At 39.7% G+C, this 27,990-nt stretch overlaps 1 protein-coding gene across 1 annotated transcript; it reads right to left on the bottom strand.

The window, feature by feature from the left end:
* Positions 1–57: 57 nt before the first annotated feature.
* On the bottom strand, positions 58–27,981 carry il34 (interleukin 34). Its single transcript, XM_080027206.1, has 8 exons — positions 27,809–27,981; positions 15,905–16,133; positions 9,295–9,398; positions 8,706–8,783; positions 8,272–8,349; positions 8,025–8,132; positions 5,753–5,936; positions 58–3,464 (listed from the first exon to the last, which is right to left on the bottom strand). Exons 2-8 carry the CDS (start codon positions 16,029–16,031, stop codon positions 3,412–3,414), a joined length of 732 nt encoding a protein of 243 aa, XP_079883332.1. The 5' UTR covers positions 16,032–16,133; positions 27,809–27,981; the 3' UTR covers positions 58–3,411.
* Between the last annotated feature and the right edge of the window lie 9 nt (positions 27,982–27,990).

Raw genomic sequence — 27,990 nt, 5'->3', positions numbered from 1 at the left:
TCCTTCACAGAAAGTATTGTCAGATGACATAACATAGTTCCATAAAATAAATAAATTCGATATCTTGTGAATAAAAAATCTTTTAAGACTGCAGACACAAATGTGTTTGCAGTTTTAATCTCTCTGTGAGGGATCTTTGAATACACCTTAAAATGCTCTTATGGGTAAAAAAAATTCAACCATAAAGTTATATGTTTTAAGTACAATACAAATAAACTTACTGCATTTATAGCAATGAATACACCAATAACTTTCATTCATCTTCTATATATTTACAGCCCTTATTTTGCATATGAAGACCAAGTCTAGTCCACTTTAAAAAACGCACGAAAGCTAGTCAGGCTCTTTGAGAAGAGTGTCACAATTACATGCTGAACATCTGGAGTGAAGCTTTCATAAACAGAGGCTTTGTGCAGTCTTGACAGTCTCTCAGCTTTATACAAGGGCAAAAGTGAATTATCACATGACCTATTTCAATTTTAACTAAAATGTTTTCTACAAGTGCTGACTCAATAAGGGAGCTTCTTAACTAGCTTATCTTCATCCAACCCCAACTTTATCATCATTGATAATCAAGTGTAAAATAAAACAACAAAGACAACACCCTTTAGATCGGACGTATTGAAATTAAAGCCACTACGAGTAACTTTGTCCGTTTGCGGCCCCTTTGGACAAAAGCGGTAGTATTTTTACGACGCCAGCTGTCATGAAGCTGTTTTCTAGCTCGTGCCGGGCGTGCGAGATTCAAATGATCAGGAAGCAATATAGTGCATGTCCGTGTGTTGAAAGTGTGAGGGCACCGGACTCTTTTCGGCTCCGTGAGAGTGGTTAGTGACACAGCATCAACTAATGCCAGTCAGTGCTACACACACCTGATTGCAATGAGTTGATGCAGTGTCACCTCTCACAGAGCTGAAAGATTCCGTGTCCTCACAGAAAGCGAATGAACGAGAGACGGCAGTTAGTATGGATCACGATGAGGTAATGTGTTTATGTTGTTGTAAATAATGACTATTTCAGATGAATAATGGTCATCTGATGATGGTGAGGCAAAGTAAACTTGTTTTAGTGGGCTACCGCTCATTCATTTAGGAGTAAACACTGCAGTCTAGTTCGCTCCCGTGAAATTGTGAATACGTTGCTTGGCAACGCCCTCCCGCCTGTCTACCACTCTCCCTTTTAGCTTTTCTTTATTGCATTTTCTTCTTTTTCTTTGATGGTTCAGCCCCGTTATCAGTCATTATGACGACAAATAACTGTCTCAAACAAGGCTCCCGCTCCCCTTCCCTCACCTGGAGGGATAGGCTTCTCAAATCGCGTTGCTGCGCCACACTGAAATCTGCGACCAATACGAATATGTGACCATAGAGCATGTACGCGCGAACCGAAAATCGGACTGGGTGTGCGACCAGACCAAACGCAGTAATAAAAACTATATAAAAACGTATTTCTTTGCACTGATGGTCTCGTTTGCTGTTAAAGGTAATTTATGATTATCAGAGGAACATGAGGCTGTTTAAAAGATATTTAAATGTTACTCGTAGCTGCTTTAACTTTATGAAATGGGACGGTTTCAGTCAGGCAACATTGAGAGATGTTCATGTTGAATATTACACTCCTCAGCAGCCATATTGGATGTTTTGAGCTTTTGACAACAACGGCTGAGTATAGCCGACTGAATTTCCCAATTTTACAATCCAGCCATATATCAACTGGAATTAGCTGGTAGCTGTAGGACCAATTGAAATACACATATGCTGCTTTGCTAAATTAGCTTGGTGGCTACTCAGCTTTATATAAGGTCACCTTTATTTTACCTTAATTATAACCCATTGTGCTTTATAGCAGAAGATGGGCTGAAAACATGGATTACTAAAATGTCACACGTGCATGATGGGGTGTAGACAATTATCAACTCCTTCACATTTACTTATGTCGCTAACCCAACCCTTCACACAACCTGCTTTAAAGCCAAGCTGTTATTCATGCCTGTATGTTTTTTTATTTTATTATATTGCCATCCATGATATTCATCAACCATTTTCTTCTACCTGTTCTTCGTCTTCATTCATTCGTTCATTTGAACTGCCTCTACCAAGGTTTATACCATGCCCGCAAGTTTTGGGTTTGAGTCATTCAAATATCGTGGCTCGCTGATGTGGACCTTAAAAGCCCATGCCTGCATTCCATATGCCTTATGTGCTACAAAAAGTTTTGTCATGCTTTCATTTGGAAGTGTTTTTGCAGATTTGCAGTACTCTGACCTAATAAATCTCTTCATTCCTCAAAACTTGACGAATTAAAACATTAAACACCAACGCCTTATGTTGAATTGCACGAGTGGAGAAAATATATAACAAAATTAAGCTGGCACAATCTGAGGGGCAATCCCATATAGAAAAAAAATGACATGAGATACTGATCTGCTTTGAAGTCAAATCTAAGTCAGAATTTTTGGAGTGAAACAAAAATTTGAAAGCGTAAAATACTTGTGTCTTCAATGGTATTGAATTGAGTTTCAGATTTCCTTTTTGAAGCTTCATGCAGGGATTTCCAGCATGTTCAGAGCTGAAACTCTAAAAGGGGCAATACCCCCATGGGATGCCATTTTTACTTCGCGCTGACCAAATGCAACCTATAATCTTGCACAATTACAGCTAAACAACAACTGAAGAGGGAAGCGAAAAAATAAAGTGTTTGCCACTGGGTTTCAAGTTTAGCTCTTGTTCATTGCCGTCGCTCTTCACTGATATTTGACTGTAAGAGCTGTCTTGCTATGGTACAAAGGCAGCCGAAGTTTCTCGATATAATTGCAGTCCATTGTGTAGTCTCTGGAGCTGATTGTTGTAGGTCTCCAAAATTAAGCAAGCAGGTCCACTGGAGCACAACACTGGCATTTTGGGCAGAGGTTTGGCAAATCCACAGGGAAGTCCATAGGTGAAGTTAACCCTTTGCTTTTGAGGAATATGCATCTTGCGCCTTCCTTCCTTCTCATAGAATCCACCCTTCGAAAATCTAATGTATTGATCAATTTAGTCGATACATATGAACATAAAGAACTATCTTCCATAATGTGAAGCCCAAGTGTCAAAGCAACAGTCCGAGATGCCATGAGACAAGTTCTTTGGGTTCCAGACAGGAAATTGGAAGATCTGAGCTTTATCTAATTTTAGCAGAGTCCATCTGCTCATGAAATCACCATGAATACTGCTAACGTACCAATGATTTCAGTCTTGTTTTGCTTGATGGAGCCGCGCAAGGGTTTTGTGTCTTTGTCTTATCATCAAGAACATCTTGGCTCAGTTTGGTAGATTTTGGAAAAGACTTATTCCTCGCCCTAATAGCTCAAGAGAGGTAACAATACCAATCCCGTATCAGCATCAACGGGTACAACTTCACCCCACTGGCTCCTCAGCTTTTGAGCTGTAAGTCTTTCTCCTTGTCTTTCCTTCGAACGCCACAGTCTGAAAAACAGATGAACAGAGAAGATCAAATTCAACGTTTCACTGTCCTTCTGGCCTTCGTGTTTTACTGTCACATCATGAATGAGGACAAATTATGAACACAAGGTCTGAGCCCTATGACCGCAGCTGCTTTACCTTTTCACCCTAGTAAATTGCAGCAGCTGGACTATATTGGTTAATTGTTTTGTAACCTCTCCAAATTTATCCAGGTTCAACTAGATTCTAGAATATAGGTTATTTTGAATGATACTGGTGTAGATTGAATGTATACTGTATATTTTCTACCTGAGTTAGCAAACTGCTTAAAGGAAACGTTTGAAATTTCAGGGAAATAAACGTATTAACTTTTTTGCTGAGAATAACATGAGAAGATGGATAACACTCCTGTGTCTGTATGCTAAATATAAAGCTAATGCCACTACCAGATAGCTGAGCTTAGCATAAAGACTGGAAACAGGGAAAAACAGATAGCCTGGCTCTGGCCAAATGCACCGTCCAGCACCTTTTTAAGCTCCCTTATTAACAAGTATATATCACTAATTAAAATACTACATGTATAAATAAACAACAATTTTCTGTTTTACATGGGTTATGAGCGAGACTTTTTCTTGGCTAGCGGCAGCTACCAAGCAACCAACCAAGGAAAAAGTTTGACATCATTTTGGGTCTTTACAACACAATAATGAACACATAGATGGACGGGAAAGAAGTTGTTGGAGACTATGGATGTTCTATGTTTTTATTCATATTGAAACAATGCTACTATTGCCAAAGGATAATATGTAAGCTGGCCACAATAGGAGAACAAGGATTCACGACCATCTTTTTTTTTTAAACCCACTGGGACTCTAAAATGTGATACAACGGTAGTACAGTGATTGTTGGGTAAGAACTTGTTAATATATCATGAAAATTATGAGATCAAGGGTGATGATCACTTTAAGACCCTTATGAGACACATAACAATGTGGAACGGTGGAATGCAGTGACATAGTGCTTTCCAGATGTCAGGCCCTCAACCAGCCCACCTTGTAGGCTGTAACAACCTGACAATGACAGATTACCTCGGGCATGACAGATTGTCAAGGCAGCGGAACGGCACATGCCCATATTATCAAAAAAATCTGGATTATCAAACATATTGTGTGATGTTGTATGTACTACAGCTGCTGGATTTTTGAATTTCCCTGAAGGAACACTCCCAAGGGATCAATAAAGTGTCTATCTATCTATCTATCGAATGAATTCCCATTTTTGTAAAAAAAAAAAATCCACCAGAATATTGAACCTCTTTTCTTTTCATGTATTTTTCTCTGGTGAGTTATGAAATCAGAAAGAGGCTGATCTGAAAGTATGCCCACACACACAGTTTGTATGTATGGTAGCTAGCATACAGCTAATTACGGCTTATATATTGGCTGTTTGGAGCGAATCAGCACAGACTGCATTGTCCAGTGGTCAGCTGCCACCATAGCCTGTTATTTAAGACTGAAGAGTAGTCAAACATCACATTGAGTTGTCGGCAAGAAACTGAAATAAGTTTACTTCCCAGAATGTCGAAAACAACAATTCCTTCAAAAAGGTCGATGTGAGTTTGCCAGGTCGGATGGCATTACTCTACAGGGATGGCCATTTAGTTGAATGTTTTTGACATTTAAATTTTATTCATCTAACGGACCAAACGTGAGACTGAAACCTAACTTTGTTTGGTGCAGCGGGAATGTATGTCATGTAATTCTGAGGTCTATAAGCACTGTAAGAAGAGTTATAAGAGCATTTCCTGCATGAAAGATTTTTGTAGTTAATTTGATTCAGTGCAGCCCGATACGTACATTAAGCATTTTCTGACAGATCCTTTTGCATTTTCTGCTTCTTAGTTGTGAGTCAGCACAGATCACATACATATCATACATAAATGCTGGGGGGAAAAAAGTGAGTTTTCACTAGGTTAATTCTGGAGGAGCAACAACCATGCGTTGGGGTGTGTTATGTTTTGGGCCTTCGGTTACTTCATCCATCCAAACAGTAAATAACTCATCGACTATTGTCTTTTCATTCAGCTGAGAAGAGTGGCAAGGAAGTGTTGCTTAGGGGCCCGCTCTGAACCTTGGTGCTTTTTTAAAAACCAAACCTCCCCATATGAAGCAGGGTCAAGGCTTCACTATCTCTAGGCCAATAACTTAACAAAGATGTAGATGATCGACACATTTTGATGGTTCACTTGACATTAGAACAATACCTGTTTTTATCTTAGGGAGGGTTTTACACATTTCCTCGGTTGTACTCACAGTCTTGCTGGCTCTCTGTGCTATTAAAGCACTCGTTGAAGAGGCAGTGCATGGTGTGGAACAAGCTGTCCAGAAGGGATTTTGGGGAAGAAAATCGCCAACTGGACTGTGGCACTCTGTCAGGCTCTTCTGTTAAACGGTCCCAAGTGTCCTGGATAGTCTCTGGAAGCTCCTGCTGGAACAACTGGACACCAACAAAAACAAAGTGGGACATAAGTAGGGCTCCAGGCCATGTAGGCTTAATGTGAGTGAGTACATTGATATGGACACATGATGTGCTTTGCATCTATGAAAAAGGACTCATACACTCAAATATCTTGTTGGACTATCTTTAGCTTTGATTACGGCACATTTTCGCTGTTTGATACGCTTTATTTGGCACATAAGGTTGCTTAGAACCTACACCTGACCAACTGAAACCACCCCAGATCATACTGCACACTGCCACACAGGCTTGTACAGTAGGCACTAGGCATGATGGGAGCATCACTTCATCCACCTCTCTTCTTACCCTGATGCACCCATCACTCTGGAACAGGGTCAATCTGGACTCATCAGACCACACAACCTTTTTCCATTGCTCCAGAGTACAATCTTTATGCTCCCTGGCTAATTGAAGCATTTTATCCTGATAAGCCCCAGTGATAAGTGATTTTCTTATGCTACACATCTGCATAGTCCATATCCCTTGTGTTTTATTTGCATTGGAAATGCTCTTACTTTCACTACTAAACATAGCTGGGATTTCTACTGTCGATATAAATTTTTATAATTTCACTTATTTTAAAGGAATACTTCACCCATTCGGAACAGGTGTTCTATCATTATAAAATTGCTATTATAATATAATGAATGAGGTTTTTCTTCCCTCAGTCTTTCCTCAGTCTTCCCTTGGCCCAGCTGTCCTGTTAATCCTAACCCTACATTTTTACTAGTGTGATGTTACACTAGTAAAATGTAGGGCTAAGGCGAAGACACACCAGGTCGACCACCGACCGTCGTCAGAAAATGGATTCGGGCGATTCAGTCAGCTCCATTCTCCCTGACGCGGTCAAAAAAGTGCGAAGAACACTTGCGCGGGATGACATTAAGTAGCTGTTATCGTAACATCATAGGCTGTCATTATAACGGAGAGAATGAATGCTGCAGACACACACACACACACACACACACACACACAGAGACACACAAATACACACACACACAAACACCTGTGGCCGCTCCTCGCCCAAACTACCTCGACTATTTCTGAAAACACGTGAAAAGGTCATGCACGGACAATCTAATGTTGTGTGCTGATTGTGTTTAGTTTACATGAAAATCAGAACATTCTCCTATTCTATCGATAGCTTCCTAAATCATTATTATTATTATTATTAAACTTGGATTTATATAGCGCTTTTCTTTGGTACTCAAAGCGCTTTACAGGGTTCCAGGTTCAATACGTTCACACACAGTCATACCGGTGGTGGTAAACTACGATAGTAGCCACAGTTGCCCTGGGGCAGACTGACAGAAGCGAGGCTGCCATTCAGCGCCATCGGCCCCTCCGACCACCACCTCAAACATACAGCAGTCATACACATTCACACGAGGCAAGGTGGGTGAAGTGTCTTGCCCAGGGACACAACGACCATGACACAAGTGGCCGGGCGGGGATCGAACCGCCAACCCTAGGATCATTGGCCAACCCGCTTAACCACCTGAGCCACAGTCGCCCCAAATCATGTTTGACTCAAGTGAAACTAATATCTGCTCCGCTGCCGTGGCAGAGCAGAGACGGACAAGCCCTCCACCAATCACATTGCTCCGGCTGAAAGACTGGCCGACGCCGACTGAACATGTTGAATCGGCTGAAAAGAAGGCGAAACACCAAACAGATTCGTGTCCACACCCCCTCCAGAATCTCCGGCGATAAACTGGATTGGAATGTGGGATTTTTGTTGAACAATTTGAATAAATGAGTCGCAATTAGAGAAAATCTAAATTTAGAATTGTAGGAATGCTAGTACTCATAAGCCTGCTTCATCCCTCCTACGCACTTCAACTGAATAAACAATAAACACTGAGCCCTTTTTGGATCCTGAAAAGAGGCTGCATTTCATTTACTAATGATACGCCAATTCAATCCCAGTATTGAAAAATTGGATCAATGTGACGTCCATCTCCTGCCAATTATCCTCTGACCCTTACAGTCAGTAGGAAATCCACTTACTTAGTGAATTGCTTCATTCAATAAAGAACTCTTTTGGTACAGCATACTCTAGCTTACCTCAGCCGGATGAGACTGTACAAAGACTCCCTCTAAATCCCGGAAGCGTCTTTCCAGCTCAGCGGTGTATGGACGCGAAGGATGTCTCAGTGGCATAACCCGGATAATCTGAAATTAAAATGTGTCTTTAGTGTAAGAACAACATGGTCTTAAACATAAAATGGCCACTCCACAGGAGGGAAATGAAAATCATTTGTTTTTGGATACAATCTGACAACATCAATCCTTACACAGACAATATTCCTACCTTTTTTAACACTCCTTGGTTGACCTGGAACCACAACCTCTGGAGAACCAGCTGATCCAAGCCCTCCACCGCTAACCTCTGATGTGGAGAGGAGGAGAGGATGTATTGGAAATACATTTAATTAGTTGCTTTTTCAGATTGTGTGAATCTGCAACATGAAGAAGACTGTTACACAACGAAGTTTGACAATTTTTTTAATCAGAATGCACACTAAAATACACCTCATGTAGCCCATAACAGTGTTTTATACAGTAGGATAGGGGGACTTTTGAGGCTCATTAAACATTTATTTATTTATTTATTTGTTTGTTTGTTTATTTATTTATTTATTTATTTGTTTGTTTGTTTGTTTATTTGTTTATTTATTTATTTGAATGCACCATGGAGGAAAAGGAAAGAGAGAGTCAATAAATCAAGAGCGTCGTAATTTTTACCATTTTGTTGATGCTTGAAAGTTTGAAGACTTCGTTATGATGTACCCTGATGGTGTAGTTGATGGGGAAGTTGTGTTTCTGTAATGCAAAGAGAAAGGGAGAGAGAGAGAGAGAGAGAGAGAGAGAGAGCGTGCAAGCATGTCATAAATCAGATTTTTTTAAACTACTTTTGTTCATTTTGAAATCAAAATCTGTAAATATATTTTCTTTGAGTCACACGCGGATCCAAAGTGTCTAACAGACACACATGCCATTGATACCATAGGCTATGTGACGGTCTTAAATGATCATCAGTCTTATACACCTGGGCTTGGAGACCAAACATTTTTAACACAAACCTGAGGGCATAGAACTTCTTGGGTATTACCGGCCAGAGAAAGTCTGATGTAAGACTCCAACGCAAACTGTACATTATAATCTCAAAGGCAGGATATCTTTGCAACCATTATTTTAAAAAATGCATATCTCGCAAGTGCCACAATTTTATGGAAATGCAAAACAAAGTGTCTCTTTAAGGTTTGTAGTAAAACCATCCACCTGCAACATTCACTGAGCCATGCTTGCAAACATCTTGCCATCATTCTCTCACCATGTACCGTCGCCTGTGGCTGAGGCTGTCCTCCAGTGTCTTCAAGGGTGGACACATGCTGGCTGGAGTCAGGGTAGTCTGAACACTCAACGGCAGTAAGAGGCCTACAAAACAGGCCAAACAGCATGAGATTAACTGCATAGTATATTTACTTTTTTTTTCTTTATAGATTGTCGAATCTTGTACATGTCGAAGAACAAAAACATTGTGCGTAAGTAGATGACAAAAAGCGCCAGGCTGAATGCAAAATAGTAGTGTGTGACAATTAAAAAAAAAATAAAAACACGGATACAGTTCACGCTCTTTACTTCACATATGAAAACAAATAAAAAAATCATGCTCACAATGACAGTGCTAAAAAGGCATGTTTATCTTGTTAACCATGAAAGCTTAGTATGTTAGCAAAATTAGCACCAAATAAAGCAGTAATTAGGCTGATTTGAATAGTTACACAGGTTACGTAGTTTCGCAGGTCACTTAGTATTACATTGTCCCATAAGAACGAACACTCAGTATGTAGTATATGAGTATATACTCAGTATGCACAGTCAACTCTCATGGTTAACGGTAGAGAACAGGCTGGTTTTCAATACAACTACATTTTTCAGAAACACAGGCTTTTCTTCTCAACCAGTTTTCTTATACAACCAAATTGTCAGGTGTGATCAGGTCATTCTCATTTGACTAGGTCAGCTGATAATGGCCAGATGATGTCACCACACCCACAATCAAATGCTTAAAAGAAAACAGTTATTTATCGTGCTATCAATCATTGGAATAATTGCCCACTGAATATACGTAAACTGAATAGCAAAGTTTCTTCTGAGAATGCACTATTTAATGTAATGCTGTATTAACTTATTCTGAATATTTTCTGATGATGTTTATAAGGATGTCAATGTGTACAATGTTGTCATTGTTAAGTGATTTTTTTGTGGACCCTAGAAAGACTAGCTTGTCCCATTTTGGTGACAGCTAATGGGGATCCTTTTAACAATAAACAATTAACAATAAACTTGTCTATTAACCAAAGAATAGGACTAATTAAAATATCCCGGATTATGGCGATTCAAGTTAATAAAATTCTTCCTGAGGGATGTATGGATGGACTGGTATTTAATTTTGAGACATTTGCAGTTCCCAGGTGTTGTATCCTTATTACTTTGATAATTCCCTGACATTTCCTATGATACCTTTACCAATACTATACTAATTCTATATGCTGTAGTAAGTAAAATGTCTAATTTGTGGAACTTGCTAAAACGTGGCGTCACCTCTTGTGGGAAAAGTTGCCGTTGAACACGCTATAAACACTGCAGCTGATGGCCAGCAGACATGCTTGTAAATTCGTCTTGTAAATGTAATAAAGACTCACACGCCACAGAGAGACACACAGAGCCAAGTAGCCATCAATGTTTACGCCACTGTAAATCTACTAAATACTCAGACTGCAAATTCACTTCTTACAAAATGTGCAATTGGCACCGTAAACCTTTGTTCTGCATTTTTTTCATGTGGAAGAAGAAAAAGCAGATGCATAAAATAAGCAAAGCAGAGCCGCTTGTCAAATACAGTACATCTTTAGCTACGTTTACACTGCAGGCCTCAATCAGTTTCATTGTTTGGCTGTTCACCTGTTAACTTTAATTAAACAATCATATACTCTCTGTACTGGGTATCAAAATGCACAATAAAACCGCCACTGACTACAGGGTTCCACTTTCTGTTAAAGCCTCTGGAAACCTGGTCTTAAACAGTAAAAATCAATATAGGAAATCAAAGTTGGGTGTCTCAATATGCTTTTACAAAAATCTGATTGAAAATAAATGTACATAGACATTATAAAACCCTAGTTAAAAAAAACAGTTTTTTACTGTCCAGACCTTTTTACAGGACTGTGTGGGTGTGCTCGTTTTAAACGGTCTCAATGGCAACAGTCATTGTTTTTGTAGAACGTTCGTGCAGAGAACTGCCGTGATTGGTTCAAAATACGTATTGTGTCATAAGAACCAGAGCATAGCCTGTCTCATTTAAACCAAATTTCTTTAAAGTTTATCAAACTTTAACGACAATATCTTTCATTTTGATTGATACATATGCCCCTCTCTCTTTACAAATGCTTTCTGTCATGAAACTAATTCCCCAAATGAAATAGTTAGAAGGATTTACAGGGACTTTAAAAGAACCACATGTCCTTCCCTGGGTGAACCGTGTGTGTCTAACAACAGATCAATCACCCACTCAGTCTGCTGCTCCTAGTCTGAAGAGCAGGTATCTTGCTTCACAGAGAAAGCAATAGTGATGCTGTGCCATCTGGAAGTCTTTGGGTGCTGCTGGATAACCCGGAAACAACTGCTCTTTGATTGAGTGCTGCAACGTGGTGAATTGGCATATTAGCCCAGAGCTGTTGTAATATATGAGCTTGTACTATCCATCATTCCAACGAACCTGTGCAACCTTAAGGGGAAATATTCAGGGAGCATTCTGCTGTATGTCCAGGTTTTTTTGTCTTAGCAGTAGAATCAACAACTGAAACATTTCTTGGGTGTTTCTTGGGATTTTTCTGAGCTCTGTGTCGGGTGAGTGTAAACACTGCCATACTGAGAAATGCACAGAGACTTTTATGGAGCTGATAGACTTAATCAAATTTGTGTTAACTTGTTTGGCGAATGCTTGAATGTAACCAAACTTTCATTTATATGGAAAAAGTTATGCACTATAGCATTAAAAATGACCACACCACAATCTCCCAATTCTGAATGAATACCCCACCCCTCATTTGAAGAGTGAAAAAACACTAGGATCGCACTGTGAAAGGTCCACCTCACTGATGTTCTCATGTGCTTTCTATTCTAAATAGGTTAAACTTTTTCCTCAGAATTAAAAAAAAAACTTTCTATCTTGTCTTCTATCCTTTATCATATTCAAGTTATTTGACACTTTAGGGTGGTAAGCCCCTGTCAATGCCCAAGCCAGACAATCCTATGGGTGCTTTCCAAGGACCTCCCCTACACTTGACCCGAGGCCAAATCGAAGAATGAAAGACGAGTTACTGCCAGTGGGAAAAGAGCTGCACATTGCGAGCCTCCCATTTCTCTCAAATCATATTTAGACATATTAGATCCACCTGTGGTAAATTAAGTGAATTTCTTGGAAAGACACGCACTCGTCTTCATAAGTCTGACAAAAGCATACTAAAGCATAACCAATGCCATTGGGGTCAGAGGAAGTGCCTGCCGAGCTGAGGGGCAGATCTGGGGAAGGCAATGTTTAAAAAGAAGTGTCCGCTTTTATTTGAGGTTCTCAAGAGCAACTGGATACTGGATACTGGATACCATCATTGTTTGAAACATAACCAACAATAAACTCATCACTCTTTAACATTGATTATACATTTCACAATAATGTTTTCTCCACAGTTCAGTAATATTTTCAGACTACTTTCCAGAATTCATTCATTTATGGCCATGGAATTGGCCCTCATGGCTCAGTGGTCCAGCCAAGATGTTCTATGCTTTATTTGCAATGCACCATTCGACCATTCAGGTCAGTCTCATAGCAACTACCCACACAATCGTGTGTGTGTGTGTGTGTGTGTGTGTGTGTGTGTGTGTGTGTGTGTGTGTGTGTGTGTGTGTGTGTGTGTGTGTGTGTGTGTGTGTGTGTGTGTGTGTGTGTGTGTGTGTGTGTGTGTGTGTGTGTGTGTGTGTGTCAGTGTGTGTATTACATATTGTTGTGCATGGCAGATACTGCTATAAGTCATTGTAGGAGTGTGATGCTATACAAATTTCTGTGTAAACGGACATAGTCTTATAAGTAGTTGTATGCTATCTCTTGCATATAATAGTGTGCCCTATTTTATTGCTGTTAAACAAGCCTAGAACAGTGTGCAGAGCTTCAACAGTTCCTTATATAGTATCTAATGTCAGGACATATGGTGATAATATACATTTGTACTGTACCCTGTTGATATTACTACCTCTCGGACAAATATACAACAGATGTGTGAGTGTTTCCATGATATATGATATCCTTCATCGTTGAAGAGATTGAATTACACTGTGCATTTTTCCACCGTCTCAAACTCTTTGAACCTAAGATCTTGACAAGTACATTGAAATAGTTTCGAGGAAAATTGGAAGTATCTCAAGTATACAGTATTTTCAAAGCCAGTGGAAATACCTTTTGACATATTTGGCAATGCAAAAAATGCCCCTATACATCTTAAATGAAGAGGCCAGGTGTTTGAAAAACCCTTATAATGTATGTTTCATACAAGTTTTCAATATCGCACTAACATGTAATTTATTGCATAGAAACACTTGGTTAAATGGGAGTATCCCGTAATTCACTTTGACAATTTGGGATTCCTGAGTTCAGCCCCTAGTTAATCCCTGGGAAGTTTGTTCACTTTGTTTTGTCAACATATATTTTAGTGTGTTGTAAGTCAAATCATTGTCAGAAGGGATGGAGGCTTTTTAGGCTTATAGGGTTGTACAAATGTCTCCAGGTGTGGGAAATTCTAATGAACGTGATGTATAACTCACAGTACTATGACATTTTTTTATTTTTCTATTATTCCTTACCTGTGAACTCTAACAACTCACATCAGTTTGGATTTTTTTTTCTACCTCTGAATAAATCCACCTTTCACATGCTGCTGGGTGTGCCAGGTTTTGGATATTACAAGATATTTTTTGGCATTTTTATGCTTTATTTGACAGTGCAGAGAAACAGAGGTGAAATGGGGCAGAGAGGGGAGTGACATGCAGAGAACGACCGCGGGCGGGAATCGAACCCGGGTCTGCCGCTGGGCCCGGCCCGGGGGGGGGACGCCCTACCAACTGAGCTAAGGGCGCCCCAGGGTGTGCCAGGTTTTTGATAAATCTATGCAGAGCAGGCAGTGAATGAGAACTATAGAGCAAGACAGAGTGGAACTGGCTCTATCTGCACACAAAGATAAGATGACCGGCACTTAACCAGAAACACCTTTAACCAGAAACACCTTTAACCTGAGATCTCAAAAAACAAATACCTTAAAACCTGAAGAATTAAACTGCAATCATGTGTTGATCCTTCTAGTGATCAATGGGAATGTATGTTTTTTTCTTTTCGAAAAAGGCTGTCATTCAAGGTATGGTAAAAGTTCAAATGTTATCTTCCTTCATTTCCTCAGCTGTCTCAGCAGTATTTAACTTTGGTTATTTGAATTGTCCAAAGACTCAAACTATAGGATTTTAGCTTAAGGCTTCTTCATGGCACCATATAGACTTCCATTAAATGGAAACAGTGTGTTGCTACACCTAACAATGTTTGATTACGTTGACCTATAAAACTGATAATACACCCAACTACCAGAATAAAGCAATAGTATGTTTTAATCACTGGGCAAAGTGCGAGAACATGCCCCCAGACGAATCCCGTCACATATATCGCAGAAAATAACTATCCAGAGGAAACAACTGTAATCTGTTCCACAATTTCCTATTATTAAACTAAAATTACTGGAGGCTTAGCAATTGAACACAAATCTGTATTTTACACAGATCTGTCTTTAGTATATATGTGAAAGAAGAGTTGTAGTGTTATAGAGCATGTGTGTAGAGAAAGTATGTGCAATAGCTAATAGGAGGCGGTCTGATTTAAACAAATCAATTGGGTATCTTCTAAAGGAAGCAAGTCACGTCCATTGAAGCACAATGAGGAATTTAATACTAAAACGACTGTATCTTTGGATGCCACACAATCTCACACAGAATGCTGAAGCCTCATGTTAGCCTCGACTGAACGTTCAAAAATATTTTTGGACCGAAGAGGAACTGTGGGTTTGTTTTCTATCTTGAAGAGGGAATCTTTATTGGGCCAGTGTGGACTGGAGACACACTACAGCAACCAAAAACCATTTCATTTTACATACAGACAGAGTAATGTCCAACGATACACTTATAAAATGTGAACTTATCTTTTACGTTGTAGCGTTATGCGTTAGTGTGGTTCTTCAGTGAAGCTTATGCTATGCTTTAAATTCCCAAGTACAAGGGTGTGATGGATCACATCAGCAAAAGTAATGTAGGAAAATAAGGCCCCTTGGGTCAGGATGGGGAAGAAGGAAAGACGTGAGCAGAACATATAAAAAAAAATACAGAAATAGTGTGGTCATCTCAGCTTTCACCCTAATTCACTCACACATGAAGTATCCTTCAAATCTTTCAAACACACTGCCTTTATAGCTGTCTGCAAATGATGTACACTGTGACACAAATAATAACCATATCAGCACCACTTATCATAACAGAAGGGGCCACACAAGCTATATTTGTGAGGACATTCATTGACTTGATGCATTCCCTAGCCCTTATCCTAACCATCAAAACTAATTGCCCAACCCCAACCCTTAGATTAACCCTAACCTAAACCTAATTGTAACCTGATTCCAAAAAGGTCCTCACTCCTAGGTCTAAAACTCAAATTGGTTCTCACAAAAATAGTTGTACAAGTACAATTACAAGTATACACACACACACACACACACACACACACACACACACACACACACACACACACACACACACACACACACACACACAGCATGTGCAGAAGTGTCTCTTACCTAAAAGGCCCCCCAAGAGGCAGACTGAGGTGAACAATTGGAGCATAGTCTTTGGTTCCTCAGCTCCACAGTGCATTGAACGCAAAACACACTCGTACCACACTGCTGTCTGCAACTCTCCAGTCATGTGGCAGGACTCACGTGTGTTTTTCGAATTCAGGTCTTTATTGCATTGTTAGGCATCTCTTAAACTTGGGCAGATCATGGTTTTCTGTTCCTCTGTTGCTCCCTGAAAAATAAAAATAAATCAGGAGGTTAGAAAAGGAAAATACACAACCAATAAAACAGATAGGTAGAGGGTCCGTGCACTCATTTATCACATACGTGCTGCAGGATATAAGACAGTGTTCAGCAGAGTTCATAAGCTCTTAACACCGTACATACATCATCTGAAATGTAGAAGGCAGAACTGTGGACAGCATATAGAATTACATCTTTGTAAACTGATAAAGACATAATGTGTTTTGGTTAGATGTCAGAGGGATGGGGGCGCTTGTGGTATAGTGGTTAGAGCAGAGTTTATAAATACCCTTCTCTCAGCATCATTTAAACAGTGAACATGTCAAATAAAGTCTCCTCTGGTATAATATAATACAATATAAAATTAAATTAAATATTCATATTTTTCCTCAATTCTATTTCTTTATTTTAAATAATGTGCTATTGAGTATGACCAAAGCGTAGCCTTGATGTCACTGTTTCCTCTCTCCAGGTCTTTCTCATCACAACTTCTTTCTTTTTTTGTAAATCCTCATCCTGTTCTCTGCTCCTCCCAATGTCTTTGGTCATTGGTCTTCCTTAAATTTCAAGTCATTAGTGCCTTATTGTATATTCTGCAAAAGTGGTATTTTGTCACTGCAGCGTCATACCAGCCACTAACTGTTTCATGTAAAGTGGGGGGGAGGGGGGGTTTGAAACAAGGACTGGCTGACAAGGCTGAAGCAACAAAGAATTCAACCAAAATCCTTTGGAGGGGATTTCTAGGGAGTGTCATTGACAGCTGCCTTCTCAAGTACTTCTCAAATACATTTCCTCATTCCTCTTCTTTTTGGTTTAAAGAGTTGGTTTAAAGAGTTGACCTAAGTTCCTCAACAGCAGCCAGCATGCCTTCCTTTGTTTGGGCCTTCTTTAATCACTCCAGTTCTCCCAATACCTCTGATGCCACTGGCAGCCCAAGAACAGTATTGCCCTTCTCAAAGCAATCTAGTGCCCATAGTGCCATAGTCACAACCAACTGAGGCAATTTCCTCCTGGAAAACACAGCCACATATTGACTACAAACTGGCTGCACCAACTGCTTGTCCACACTCTGTCCACCAAGTCCGACACAGAGTGTCACTGTTTTGACATGCACATGATATTGGCCGCGTTTCCCAGATTCGTTAAGAGCCTCTTTGGAGCGCTGAAAGAACGCTGTGAAAGAAGAATGCGTTTCCCAGAGTCGTTCTTAACGAAAGAAGTTCTTTCACTAAGACGGAAGTGTAAGATGGAGCTGACCCACTCTTACAACCTTCTTAGCGACCAAATCGTCAGTGATCATGCCGCGTCAACCATCAACGAGTGCTTGCATTTTGTAAACAAGCAGCCTTTTCAGGCTGGGGAGGATGACGTTGTCGTGAAGAGAGGGGAGGGGTTGAGCGTGGAGGGGTGGGGTGGAGAGCTGGGTGTTGTGGCTAAGATTGACTAGGTGGAGATGGAAACTGAGGGCGATTAAGGGAGCTAGAAGTAGGAGTGGGGCAGACGTGAAATTTGAAATCCATGAAGTCCAAGACTGGGAGGAGGGAGAAAGGGTGAGTGGAGAGACGGGAGGACTTGGGGGTGATGGAGAGGGATCCTTATAATAGCCTACCATTTGTATTGGTAGGGGAGATGAGGAGGGGTCGGAGGCTGAGGCGGTTTTCCTTCAACGTTTCTGCCACACTGTGTTATGTCTTCCTTCTGCGTTGACTCCTCGTGCCTCTTGTCCTTGGCACAAACAGATGGGTGACACAGGACGGAAAAAGCATTTGAAACTAATAGTTTAACTCCTGTCTTATTTAGGTAATAATTTAAATAGTTTTTATTATCAAAATCGCTGAATTTGCATAATTCCTGTTCCCAGATACGCGAGTTGAGGCAGCGAGCAGTGATTGCAAAGTGTCTGCACAGTAGGAAAGCAGGAAGCTACCTGTGGCATTTTTCCAATTATGGCAACCCTTTTTGCAGAATGCAGGGTAATTTTTTTCTCCAAAGTGGTCTTTTTAACGGTGGATGCTTTCATACACTCAAAACAAAGAAAATGTTTCAGTGTTTATTGGACTATATGTAGTCGTTGATACTGACTGTAATTCTGGTTTGGAAGTTGCTGTATTTCAATGCACCCTTAAATAACTTACAACTAATTTCATAAACATGGGAAGACTATGGTTATAGGAATATTATTAATATTTTACAAGGAATCCATAATATACAGAATATTTATGCGTAGTTTAGTTCTAAGACCTCACTGAAAACCTGAAGGTCCAGAAGATTCACCCTCAACTTGCCCTAAAGTATCTTCTCTCAATTCTAAAATGATTAATTGATGAATGAATGGCTGAACTTAGGGTCCCTCTTATTTTACGTCAAAACATGAGGCTCCCAGGTTGTCCCTTGTTAAGCCACCTGCAGTCCAACTGAAAGAAAGAAGTTTTGGTCTTGATGGAGGGTCAGAGGGAGGTGTGTTTTTTGTTTGTTTTGAAGTGTCCTGGGTACTTTTGTCCTGGCTGGAGGGATGACAAATCACCTTCTCAGCAGGGCAAATGCTAAGCGATACTCTCCCTGCAGTGGCAGCATTGTACCAGATGTTGAAGGAGGAGATTAGGGTGGAGTAATGGCGCTGTAGATGGGTACAATTATTGACTTGCAATTTTGACTTAACAATAAAAGAACAATAAGGATAGCACTATTAAAAGCAACACTTAAGTTCACAATCAGGGCACAGGTTCCACTTACAGTTTTTCACAATTGTTTAAACATTTTTTTTGGAACATCAGACACATTGTGCACAATCTGAAACTAATTTACCAACTGCTTAACCAATTCTGCTGAACTCCAAACACATTTCCTGCCTTAGACTCATATTCTCATTCCAAAACAAACATTTTTCACAACACTACACACAATTCTCTATATCTTGCACACTCCTCCTGAATTCTCTCTCATGGTATTCACACAGAACACACTGCCAATCACATTTCTAAACTCAAAAGGCTTTTGTGCAGTTAGCTAGAGAAGGGTCAGAGATGAGCTCCTGTTTTGCTGTGATTTACAGTAGACTGCACTTTTTGGTACAAATACAGTTTTTGCCGAATACTGTAAACACTAAAAGTGACTGTTATGACCACAGCATCACAAGCTCTAACTTTTGTAACTATGCCCTAAACCAAAGCACCAACCCTACAAACACGATTTATGCTTTGCACTGTGTTTGAAATTCTCCAACACACTTCTTGAAAAAAAATTAAACTAATTGAATACCAATCAGTCTAAACCTTAGCATTACAAATAGACCCCAGGTGAGCTCAGCTCCTTTGTGAGACGGTAAGAGTCAAGGAAAGAGGAGGAGAGAGAGAGACAGGAGGACGAGGACAAAGAAGGCAACAGACGGAGACACATACAACAGGAACACTATAATGGACCATGTTATAGATCATGGAAAAAGAAAAGAAATAAACACAACAAATAGGTAGGAACGCAGTTCAACAAGCAATTCAGTGTGTCACTATGAACTCTGAAACAATTACAGGAAAAAAAAAAGTGTTGTAAGGAATGGGGCGAGTGGATTATGAATCCTTTGGAAACCGCCTCCCGTCTGGCCACATCGCCTCATCGACATCACATGCACTGTCATCCTTTGAGAAGCAACAGCGAAAATATTCCTGATATCCAGTCTAAATGTCCTAATTATGGAGCTATTGTGTAGTTGGGCTGGACTTTCTGCCCAGGCTCCTATATTGTTAGGCCATGATCTATAACATGGTCCACTATAGTGACCCTGTCTCCGTCTGTTGTCTCCTTTGTCATCGTCCTCCTGTCACTCTCTCTCCTCCTCTTCCCCTGTCTCTCTCTCTCCTCCTCTTCCCCTGACTCTTACTGTCTCACAAAGGAGCTGAGCTCACCTGGGGTCTATTTGTAATGCTGAGGCTGGGATTGTTAGGTTTTGTTTCAAGAGTTTAATTTTGCCGTATAAGTTATAAGTTTATCTCCATGTGCTTTGTCTTAGTCGACACAGTGGGCCAAAGTCTGAAACATGTGTGTAAGCATTCGGCAAAAACTGACTCACCCAGTCAACAACCATACTTGTAGATATTTAACTACTTTTTTAGTAGCTACTCTGTTTTTATCATGGTATTTTCAAAACACATCCTTCTTTGTGTCAGTACTTACAGGTGAAACTCGAAAAATTAGAATATCGTGCAAAAGTTCATTTATTTCAGTAATTCAACTTTATAGGTGAAAATAATATCTTATACAGACTCATTACATGCAAAGTGAGATATGTGAAGCCTTTATTTTTTATAATTGTGATTATTATGGCTTACAGTTTATAAAAACCCCAAATTCAAAATCTCAGAAAATTTGAATATTACATAAAATCAATAAAAAAAGGATTTTAAATACAGAAATGTCGGCCCTCTAGAAAGTATAATCATGCATATATACACTCAAAAAAATAAGTTGTTGAATTTACTTAATACAGTTATGTCAACGTTTTCCACACAACTGAGTTAAGTTAGATATATTTGAAAATTATGATTAAAATGGAATCAACTCACATGTGTGCAACCAACTTAACTAGGTTAAGTACATTCAACATAACATGGCTACATTTGCCTTAATTAACTGTGTTGAGTAATACCAACAAAGATAATCATTCTACTGACTTAACCCACTTACGTTAATATGACTCAACTTTATTAAGCAAGACTAACTTAACCTCACATTGTAGTTCCAACTTAACTTACATACACTGTAAGAAATTTCCCTGGAAAAAAAACATTAATCAACTGGCAGCAGGGTTGCCATTTTAATACTGTTAAATGAACATTATTTTACTGTCACTAAAATTGACAGGATTATACTGTTAATGAAAAAAAGGGATGAACCTGGACTAAATGTTTGTTATGTTGCTGTTTGCACCGTGAGTGAAGGGGATGTTATATTTCATTGGGCAGATGTGTTTCATTCCATATGTAAGTTTACTATGTCCCCTATTTGTTCAAATGCTAAACACAGAGATCAGCTTCTGTTTGTTACTTCAAGACACTTGTCACAATATATCAAGTTCAATGGAATGATTAATTTATATTGCAAATTGTCTCCTGAGTTGAACTAGGGATCTTGCTTAAGATTTCCACAAACCGTTTGTTATAACCAAAAATAACGGTTAGTTCACACAGAAATGTTTTATTTAAACAAAATGCATAGTGACGTAATGGAGTGAAACATCCCCTTTACTGAGGGTGCAAATAGCAACATACCAAACGTTTAGTCCAGTGCAAGTCATTGTGGGAAAGGGGGCGTCTCAAAGTTCAGTATTTTTGAAAAACATTACCATTCCGTAACATAACAGCAAAGGACTGTCATTTAACAGACTGCCTTTTATATTAACAGTTAAATGCTGTTTTTATAAATAACAGGTTAATGCTGTTGAAATCCTGCTGTAAATTTACAGCAATTGTTTACAGTGTATGTAAGTGTGGGAACCACTGTACTTTGTTTTACTTAACTGGTTGACAAAACGTACTTCACCTGATTATATATTATCAACAACTTCTACATATATAATAATTATGTTAATTCAAATCACATTACTAAATAGTGCATAAGATATCGGTCCAACAGTACACAAAACAAGTAGTATAGTTGAATTACAACGTTTAATGCAAATACAATAGGCATATCTTGCCATCAAACGTTACGACCAAAACGTTTGAAATGGAAGAAAATGTCATGATGCAATGTTTTTCACACTTTGGATAACAACACAGTGTATGATAACAGGCTAAGAGACACAACACATTGGAGATTATGGACCCAGCAATGAGAATTATTTACCAAAAAACAGAAAAGGTAAATCCTTTTTCACACTGCCTTGCTTCCCTAACTGCAGAAAGAAAACATGTTGCATTTAAAGGTAATTTCAAACTTATGAGGATTTTTATATGGCTGTTCATTACAACTCTCTTGGTGCTTGCCATGCGTCTGTAGTCAAGATGCGACGTTTGAATTTCTTGCTCCCGATGTCCACGTTCACGAGCATGCGCAATGCTGGCCTACGGCAACACATCTAGGACAATTGTTATGTGTTCAGTCTTGATTGTGCGATTTACTCAAAACTGTTACTTTGTATTTACTCAACTGGCGTTCTTTGGTTTTAAGAAGTCTTACATTTAAGTGAAACCAACTGAAGTGGGTTACGTTTTAAAAGCCAACACAGACATGTTAATTAAATTTGACATAAAAACATTAATTAAATTCAACAGCTCACTGAGTTCACTTTTTTGAGTGTACTAAGTACTTGGTTTGGGCCCCTTTTGCATGAATTATTGCCTAAATGCGGCGTGGCATGGATGCTATCAGCCTGTGGCACTGCTGAGGTGTTATGGAAGCCCAGGTTGCTTTGATGTGGCCTTCAGCTCGTCTGTATTGTTGGGTCTGGTGTCAGGGCTGTACAGTGCGACAGTTTTGATCGCATTTGCTACTGAAATTGATCACGTGCGATGATGAATACAACTCCAATCGCACTCGTGCTAGTGTTGCCACCCGTCCCGTTTTTCCCAGAATTGTTCTCTTTTTTTCACCAGCTGTGACCCGTTTTTTGGGGAAAATGCCAAAACCTCATTTGATTTCCTTCCTTCGTTCAGTAGTTAAGGCCGTCTCACACGGGCCGAGGAGTTTGTTGCGCCCGCTATTGCATCGGAGAGGCGGGCGGGCAGGGGCGGTCTTAACGATCTCGGGGCCCGTTTCAAGACCCTGTGTGGGGCCCCACACTTTTTTTTTTTTTTTTTTTTTTTTTTTTTTAATAAATAATGCTTGTGCATGCTGCCCGCGAAAATAAAAAAGATTGTGGAAACCAGTTGGTTCATAGACGGATTATGAGATAATGGGCCCAGACTCTTTGTACCGTTTTAAAGTTAAATGCATCAGAGCAGAGGAACATTTTAATCAAATCTTGAGCTGCAGAAGGAACATTATTTTTCTTAAACAGGCACTCTTTACTCTGCAACTGTGAAAACAGTACAGTAGATTGGTCTGCAGACTCATGTTATATGATGGAGGGGCCCATTGCAACATATACAGGGTGGAAAGCTACTTTTCATGAACAGTATAGAATTTACACATAGCAAGCTTATTCCTGTTTGTGTGTGGGGGGCTTAGCTGTCCCTCATGAAGCCCCTTAGACAGAGCTAATAATGCTTTTGTTTTGCACTTGCTTTTCTATTTGTCACCTAGTTGGGGCCATGATGATTTATTTCCTTATATTTAGGCTATTCCTTGTTGGACCCTGTTATTGACATGAGTGACTGAGCTCTTTGACAATGCAACATTTAAAGTTACTATCAGTATTTCTGGCTTAGGCCCCCCCCCCCCGAGCCCTTGGGCCCCTGGGCATGGTTGCATGCAATATTATTCTCAAAGTGCACCAGATTGATGAATTTTACTTTAAAAGGTTGCATTTTTTTCTTCCGGGGCCCCCCTACAAGGTCCAGGGTCCCCACCCACCTCAGTCTCCCTATTTAGCCTATACTGTAAAAAGCACTGTAGGTGTGTATGGTTATTATAGGTCATTACACTGGTCAGTCTGAACTGGTAGCCTAATAATGGCCGAGCCCTCCGCCCCAAACATTCAAGTGTCCCTTTTTTTCCTAAATCCAAGGTGGCAACCCTAACTAGTGCGACAGCCTGCCAAATTGCAATTGGCAGGTTAGATTATTTTGTCTAAATTGCAATCAGTGCACCCCTATTCATTTTTCTACAATTATTACTGCACACACTAGGAAATAATATTAATTGAGAATCTCAAATGAGACCAAGATGACATGCTCAAAGGTAATTAGAGCGAAATGCAAGGGTTAAGGTTATGCAAGTTTTCGATCATACTTTGTGTGCTACCAAATTTATTTTTGTGCTACTGATTTTTTTTGCTTGCTAGCACCAGTGCTACCACTTTAAAAAATAAGCGTACAGCCCTGGGTGTGTATCATCTTCCTCTTGACAATAGTCCATAGTTTCTCTATGGAGTTCAGGTCAGGAGAGTTGTCTGGCCATTCATGCACAGTAATACCATGGTCAGTCAACCAGCTACCAGTGGTTTATGGTACCGTGGGCAGGTGCCAAGTCTAGCTGGAAATGGAAATTGTCATCTCCATAAAGCTTGTCAACAGACAGAAGCATGAAGTGCTCTAAAATCTTCTGGTAGATGGCTGTGGTGACTTTGGACTTGATAACACAGTGGACCAACAGCAGCAGATGACATGATACCTCAAATCATCACTGATCCAAATAAAATGTTGCGTTTCATTTGGAAATCAAGGTTCCACAGTCTAGAGCAGGGGTCACCAACCTTTTTGAACCTGAGGGCTACTTCATGGGTACTGAGTTATACGAAGGGCACCCAGTTTGATACACTCTTCTGAAATAATACATTTGCTCAGTTTGCCTTTAGTTATATATTATTATTAATGATTAATGATACTCATCTATGTGAAGACACTGATCATGTTAATGATTTCTCACAATAATGATCAACAATGACTTAAAAAAGGTGCAAAACAGATTATTATGCTGTTTTTAGAACAGGCCTGCGGGCGCCTCATATGGTCCTTGCGGGCTACCTGGTGGACCCCTGGTCTAGAGGAAGAGTGGAGGGGCACAAAATCCAAGGGGCTTGACGACCACTGTCAAGTTTCAACAGTCAGTGATGATTTGAGGCACCATGTCATCTGATGGTGTTGGTCCACTGTGTTATCAAGTCCAAAGTCACCACAGCTGTCTACCAGGATATTTTAGAGCACTTCATATTTCCTGTCTGTTGACAAGCTTTATGGAGATGCTGAATTACTTTTTCCAGCAAGACTTGTCCACAGTGCCAAGTGCCACAGTGCCAAAACCACAAGTAACTGGTTGACTGACCATGGTATTACTGTGTTGATTGGCCAGACAACTCTCCTGAACTGAACCCAATAGAGAAACTATAGACTATTGTCAAGAGGAAGATGATACACACCAGACCCAACAATACAGACGAGCTGAAGGCCACTATCAAAGCAACCTGGGCTTTCATAACACCTCAGCAGTGCCACAGACTGATAGCATCCATGACACACCGCATTTAGGCAATAATTTGTGCAAAAGGGGCCCAAACCAAGTACTTAGTACATATGCATGATTATACTTTCTAGAGGGCCGACATTTCTGTATTTAAAATCCTTTTTTTATTGATTTTATGTAATATTCTAATTTTCTGAGATTTTGAATTTGGGGTTTTCATAAGCTGTAAGCCATAATAATCACAATTATAACAAATAAAGGCTTGACATATCTCACTTTGAATGTAATGAGTCTATATAATATATTAGTTTCACCATTTAGGTTGAATTACTGAAATAAATGAACTTTTGCACGATATTCTAATTTTTCAAGTTTCACCTATGTATAGGAAAAAATCTGAGTCTCAGTGAAAACAGCATTTTGATTCTCCATATACAGTATGTCCTGTACAACATTGACTACTTTTACATGCACATCAATATTCCAATTTCAACTCAGTATTCTGAAAAAGACATTGCCATGTGAACAGCAGTTTTTGCTCCCCTGAATAAGAAGGTCATAGTCCGAGTAAGCCTTTATTGCATTAAGACAACTGGAGTATTCTGATCGCATATTCCCACCGGAGTTTTTGCTGCATCATTTGGCATTTGTTGCAGTTTGTGATGCATGCCCAGGTTTACGACTTTTAAAATACTGTGTGTAATCCATTGTATAAACCTCCATTAAAGAAGATGTGTCTTTTTTGGCTAACTAAACAATAAACAGCTCTATTAGGAATATGTCTAAACCAGAATATGGTCCTTAATCAAAACATACTGAACGTGTAAACGTGGTCAATGATAAGAGAGCTGACCTCCACATTGACTTTGACCTTAAGTAAGAGTAACACATCACACATTGCGGGACAGCTGCATGGTTGGTCATTCATGTAGCGATGGTCTAAAGATAACAATAGTTATTTATTTGTACTTTTTAACTCACTATTAAACTCACTCAATGTGTTCTCAACTCCCTACTGTTTTATATGTACGGAAATACATACATGATTGTACAGGTCAGTTTGAAGGAGTACCTATAGTTTCCTTATACCTCAATCCTATTTATTTACTTGTTGGTCTAAATAAAAACTTCTTCAATATAAACTACAATTTATTTTCCTTCACTAATAAGTGTGGCATCTCTAAACCACCGCCATATTCTTAACCCAACCATACATTCTAGCAACACTCAAACTTTGGTCAATGTGTCCAAAGAAAGGCTCCATCTCACACTAGTCCTCACAAGAATAGAAGTATAGGATCAGCCACACACACACACACACACACTCACACACACACACACACATACACACATTGCTTTGGCCTGACTCACCAATTTTCCTCTTCTTTTCTCTGACCCTCCTCTGTTCCCTTTCTGTTCTATTTTTGAATGTTTTATTTTATTTTTATCCTTCAGCTCACCAATCAAAAGAGTATAATGCTCACGGACTGGTCAACTGAATGTAGTGCCAAAATGAGTTAAAGCAGAAAAAGCTGCTGCATCCTCCTGCCCCCTCCCCTACCTCCCACCATCCACTAAAAATGCAGCCACTAACCAGCAATTCCCATTCATTAGAAAAGCGGGAATTCTCGCTGCACACACCGCTCTCCCAATGTCAATAAAAAGTATTAATTTACTCTTTTTGGAAAATAGTTTTGAAGTTAACTAACCAATCCTTTCTATTTTTGTTTCTTTCTACTATATTCCCCATTTTTCTGGACATTTATTCGTCCTCAAAAAGTCTGTGAGCAAGAAGCATACTGTAAATGTTTATATAACTGTAGCCTATATGTAAATACTTTTTAAATTCTCTCTTTTTTTCTATACACAATAAATGTATGCTTATTATGTATGTTTATTTAAAAACTGATAAATAAAGAGTATCAACAAAGTAAATATGAATTTACTCTTTTTGGAAAAGAGTTGACACCGGTGTTGTTCCCTGCATTCTTTAGATGTGCACATTCTAATCATCGGGTATAAGTGAAGGTCTTCTATTTGTTGAAGCTCTGATTTTCTTCATGCTAGTTTAACAGTCTTGTCCGGTCACAGTCAATTCAACCAGTAGCCGAATTACTTCCTCATTGTGTAAACTGAACTTCTATCAGCCTTTGATCATGCACGTCTCCAGTGTATGATCAGTGTGTGAATCTTTGATGTGTGTAGCCTATTTAGGAACTGTAACCTACTCTCGTTAACTTACGTTCTTCTGCGTCGAACAGACACCTGCTGCCAACTCTGTGCGACTGGATAAATCCCATAGTTAGCCTAATAATTTCCCTTGCGAACCTCATAGGCATTCATTGTAATTTATCCCTGCCAGATATCCGGATTGAGCAATAAATAACCTGTTCCGCGCACCCAACGAAAGTGAAAGTATCCTACTGCTGGATATTAAAAGGCTACCAGCTGCACCCACAGGGGCATTAGGCTACAGGAACACACACACACACACACACACACACACACACACACACGCACGCACGCGCGCGCGCATGCACAAAATCACAGGGATTACAAAACTTATATCTATAGCCAAGTGCGCACAAGCGCACATTGGTAACCACGCACCTTGAGGGTTTGCCCTGGCTCCCTGGATGCGTAAAGGCAGTATCCGCTCCGGGATGTTGGCACGTTGCAATGAGCCCTTCTGAAATCTGAAGAAAGGCCGAGCCGATAGGAATCCAATCGTAAAAAAGTATTTCAAAAAGTCATCAGGGGAAGTTCCATATAGGCTGCGTCCCTTCACCCGG

The sequence above is a fragment of the Ammodytes marinus genome (genome assembly GCF_949987685.1).
Source record: "Ammodytes marinus genome assembly, chromosome: 5".
Taxonomy (NCBI): Eukaryota; Metazoa; Chordata; class Actinopteri; order Uranoscopiformes; family Ammodytidae; genus Ammodytes; species Ammodytes marinus.
Note: the sequence above shows the minus strand (reverse complement) of the source record. Positions and strands in the feature narration are given on the sequence as shown.

Excerpts from the sequence above, each read along its gene's own strand:
- il34 (XM_080027206.1), bottom strand. The coding sequence starts at position 16,031 with ATGACTGGAGAGTTGCAGACAGCAGTGTGGTACGAGTGTGTTTTGCGT. Across the intron at positions 8,784-9,294 it reads GCCACAGGCGACGGTACATG|AAACACAACTTCCCCATCAA; the intron begins GTGAGAGAATGA and ends TTTGCATTACAG. Across the intron at positions 8,350-8,705 it reads TTTCAAGCATCAACAAAATG|AGGTTAGCGGTGGAGGGCTT; the intron begins GTAAAAATTACG and ends TCTCCACATCAG.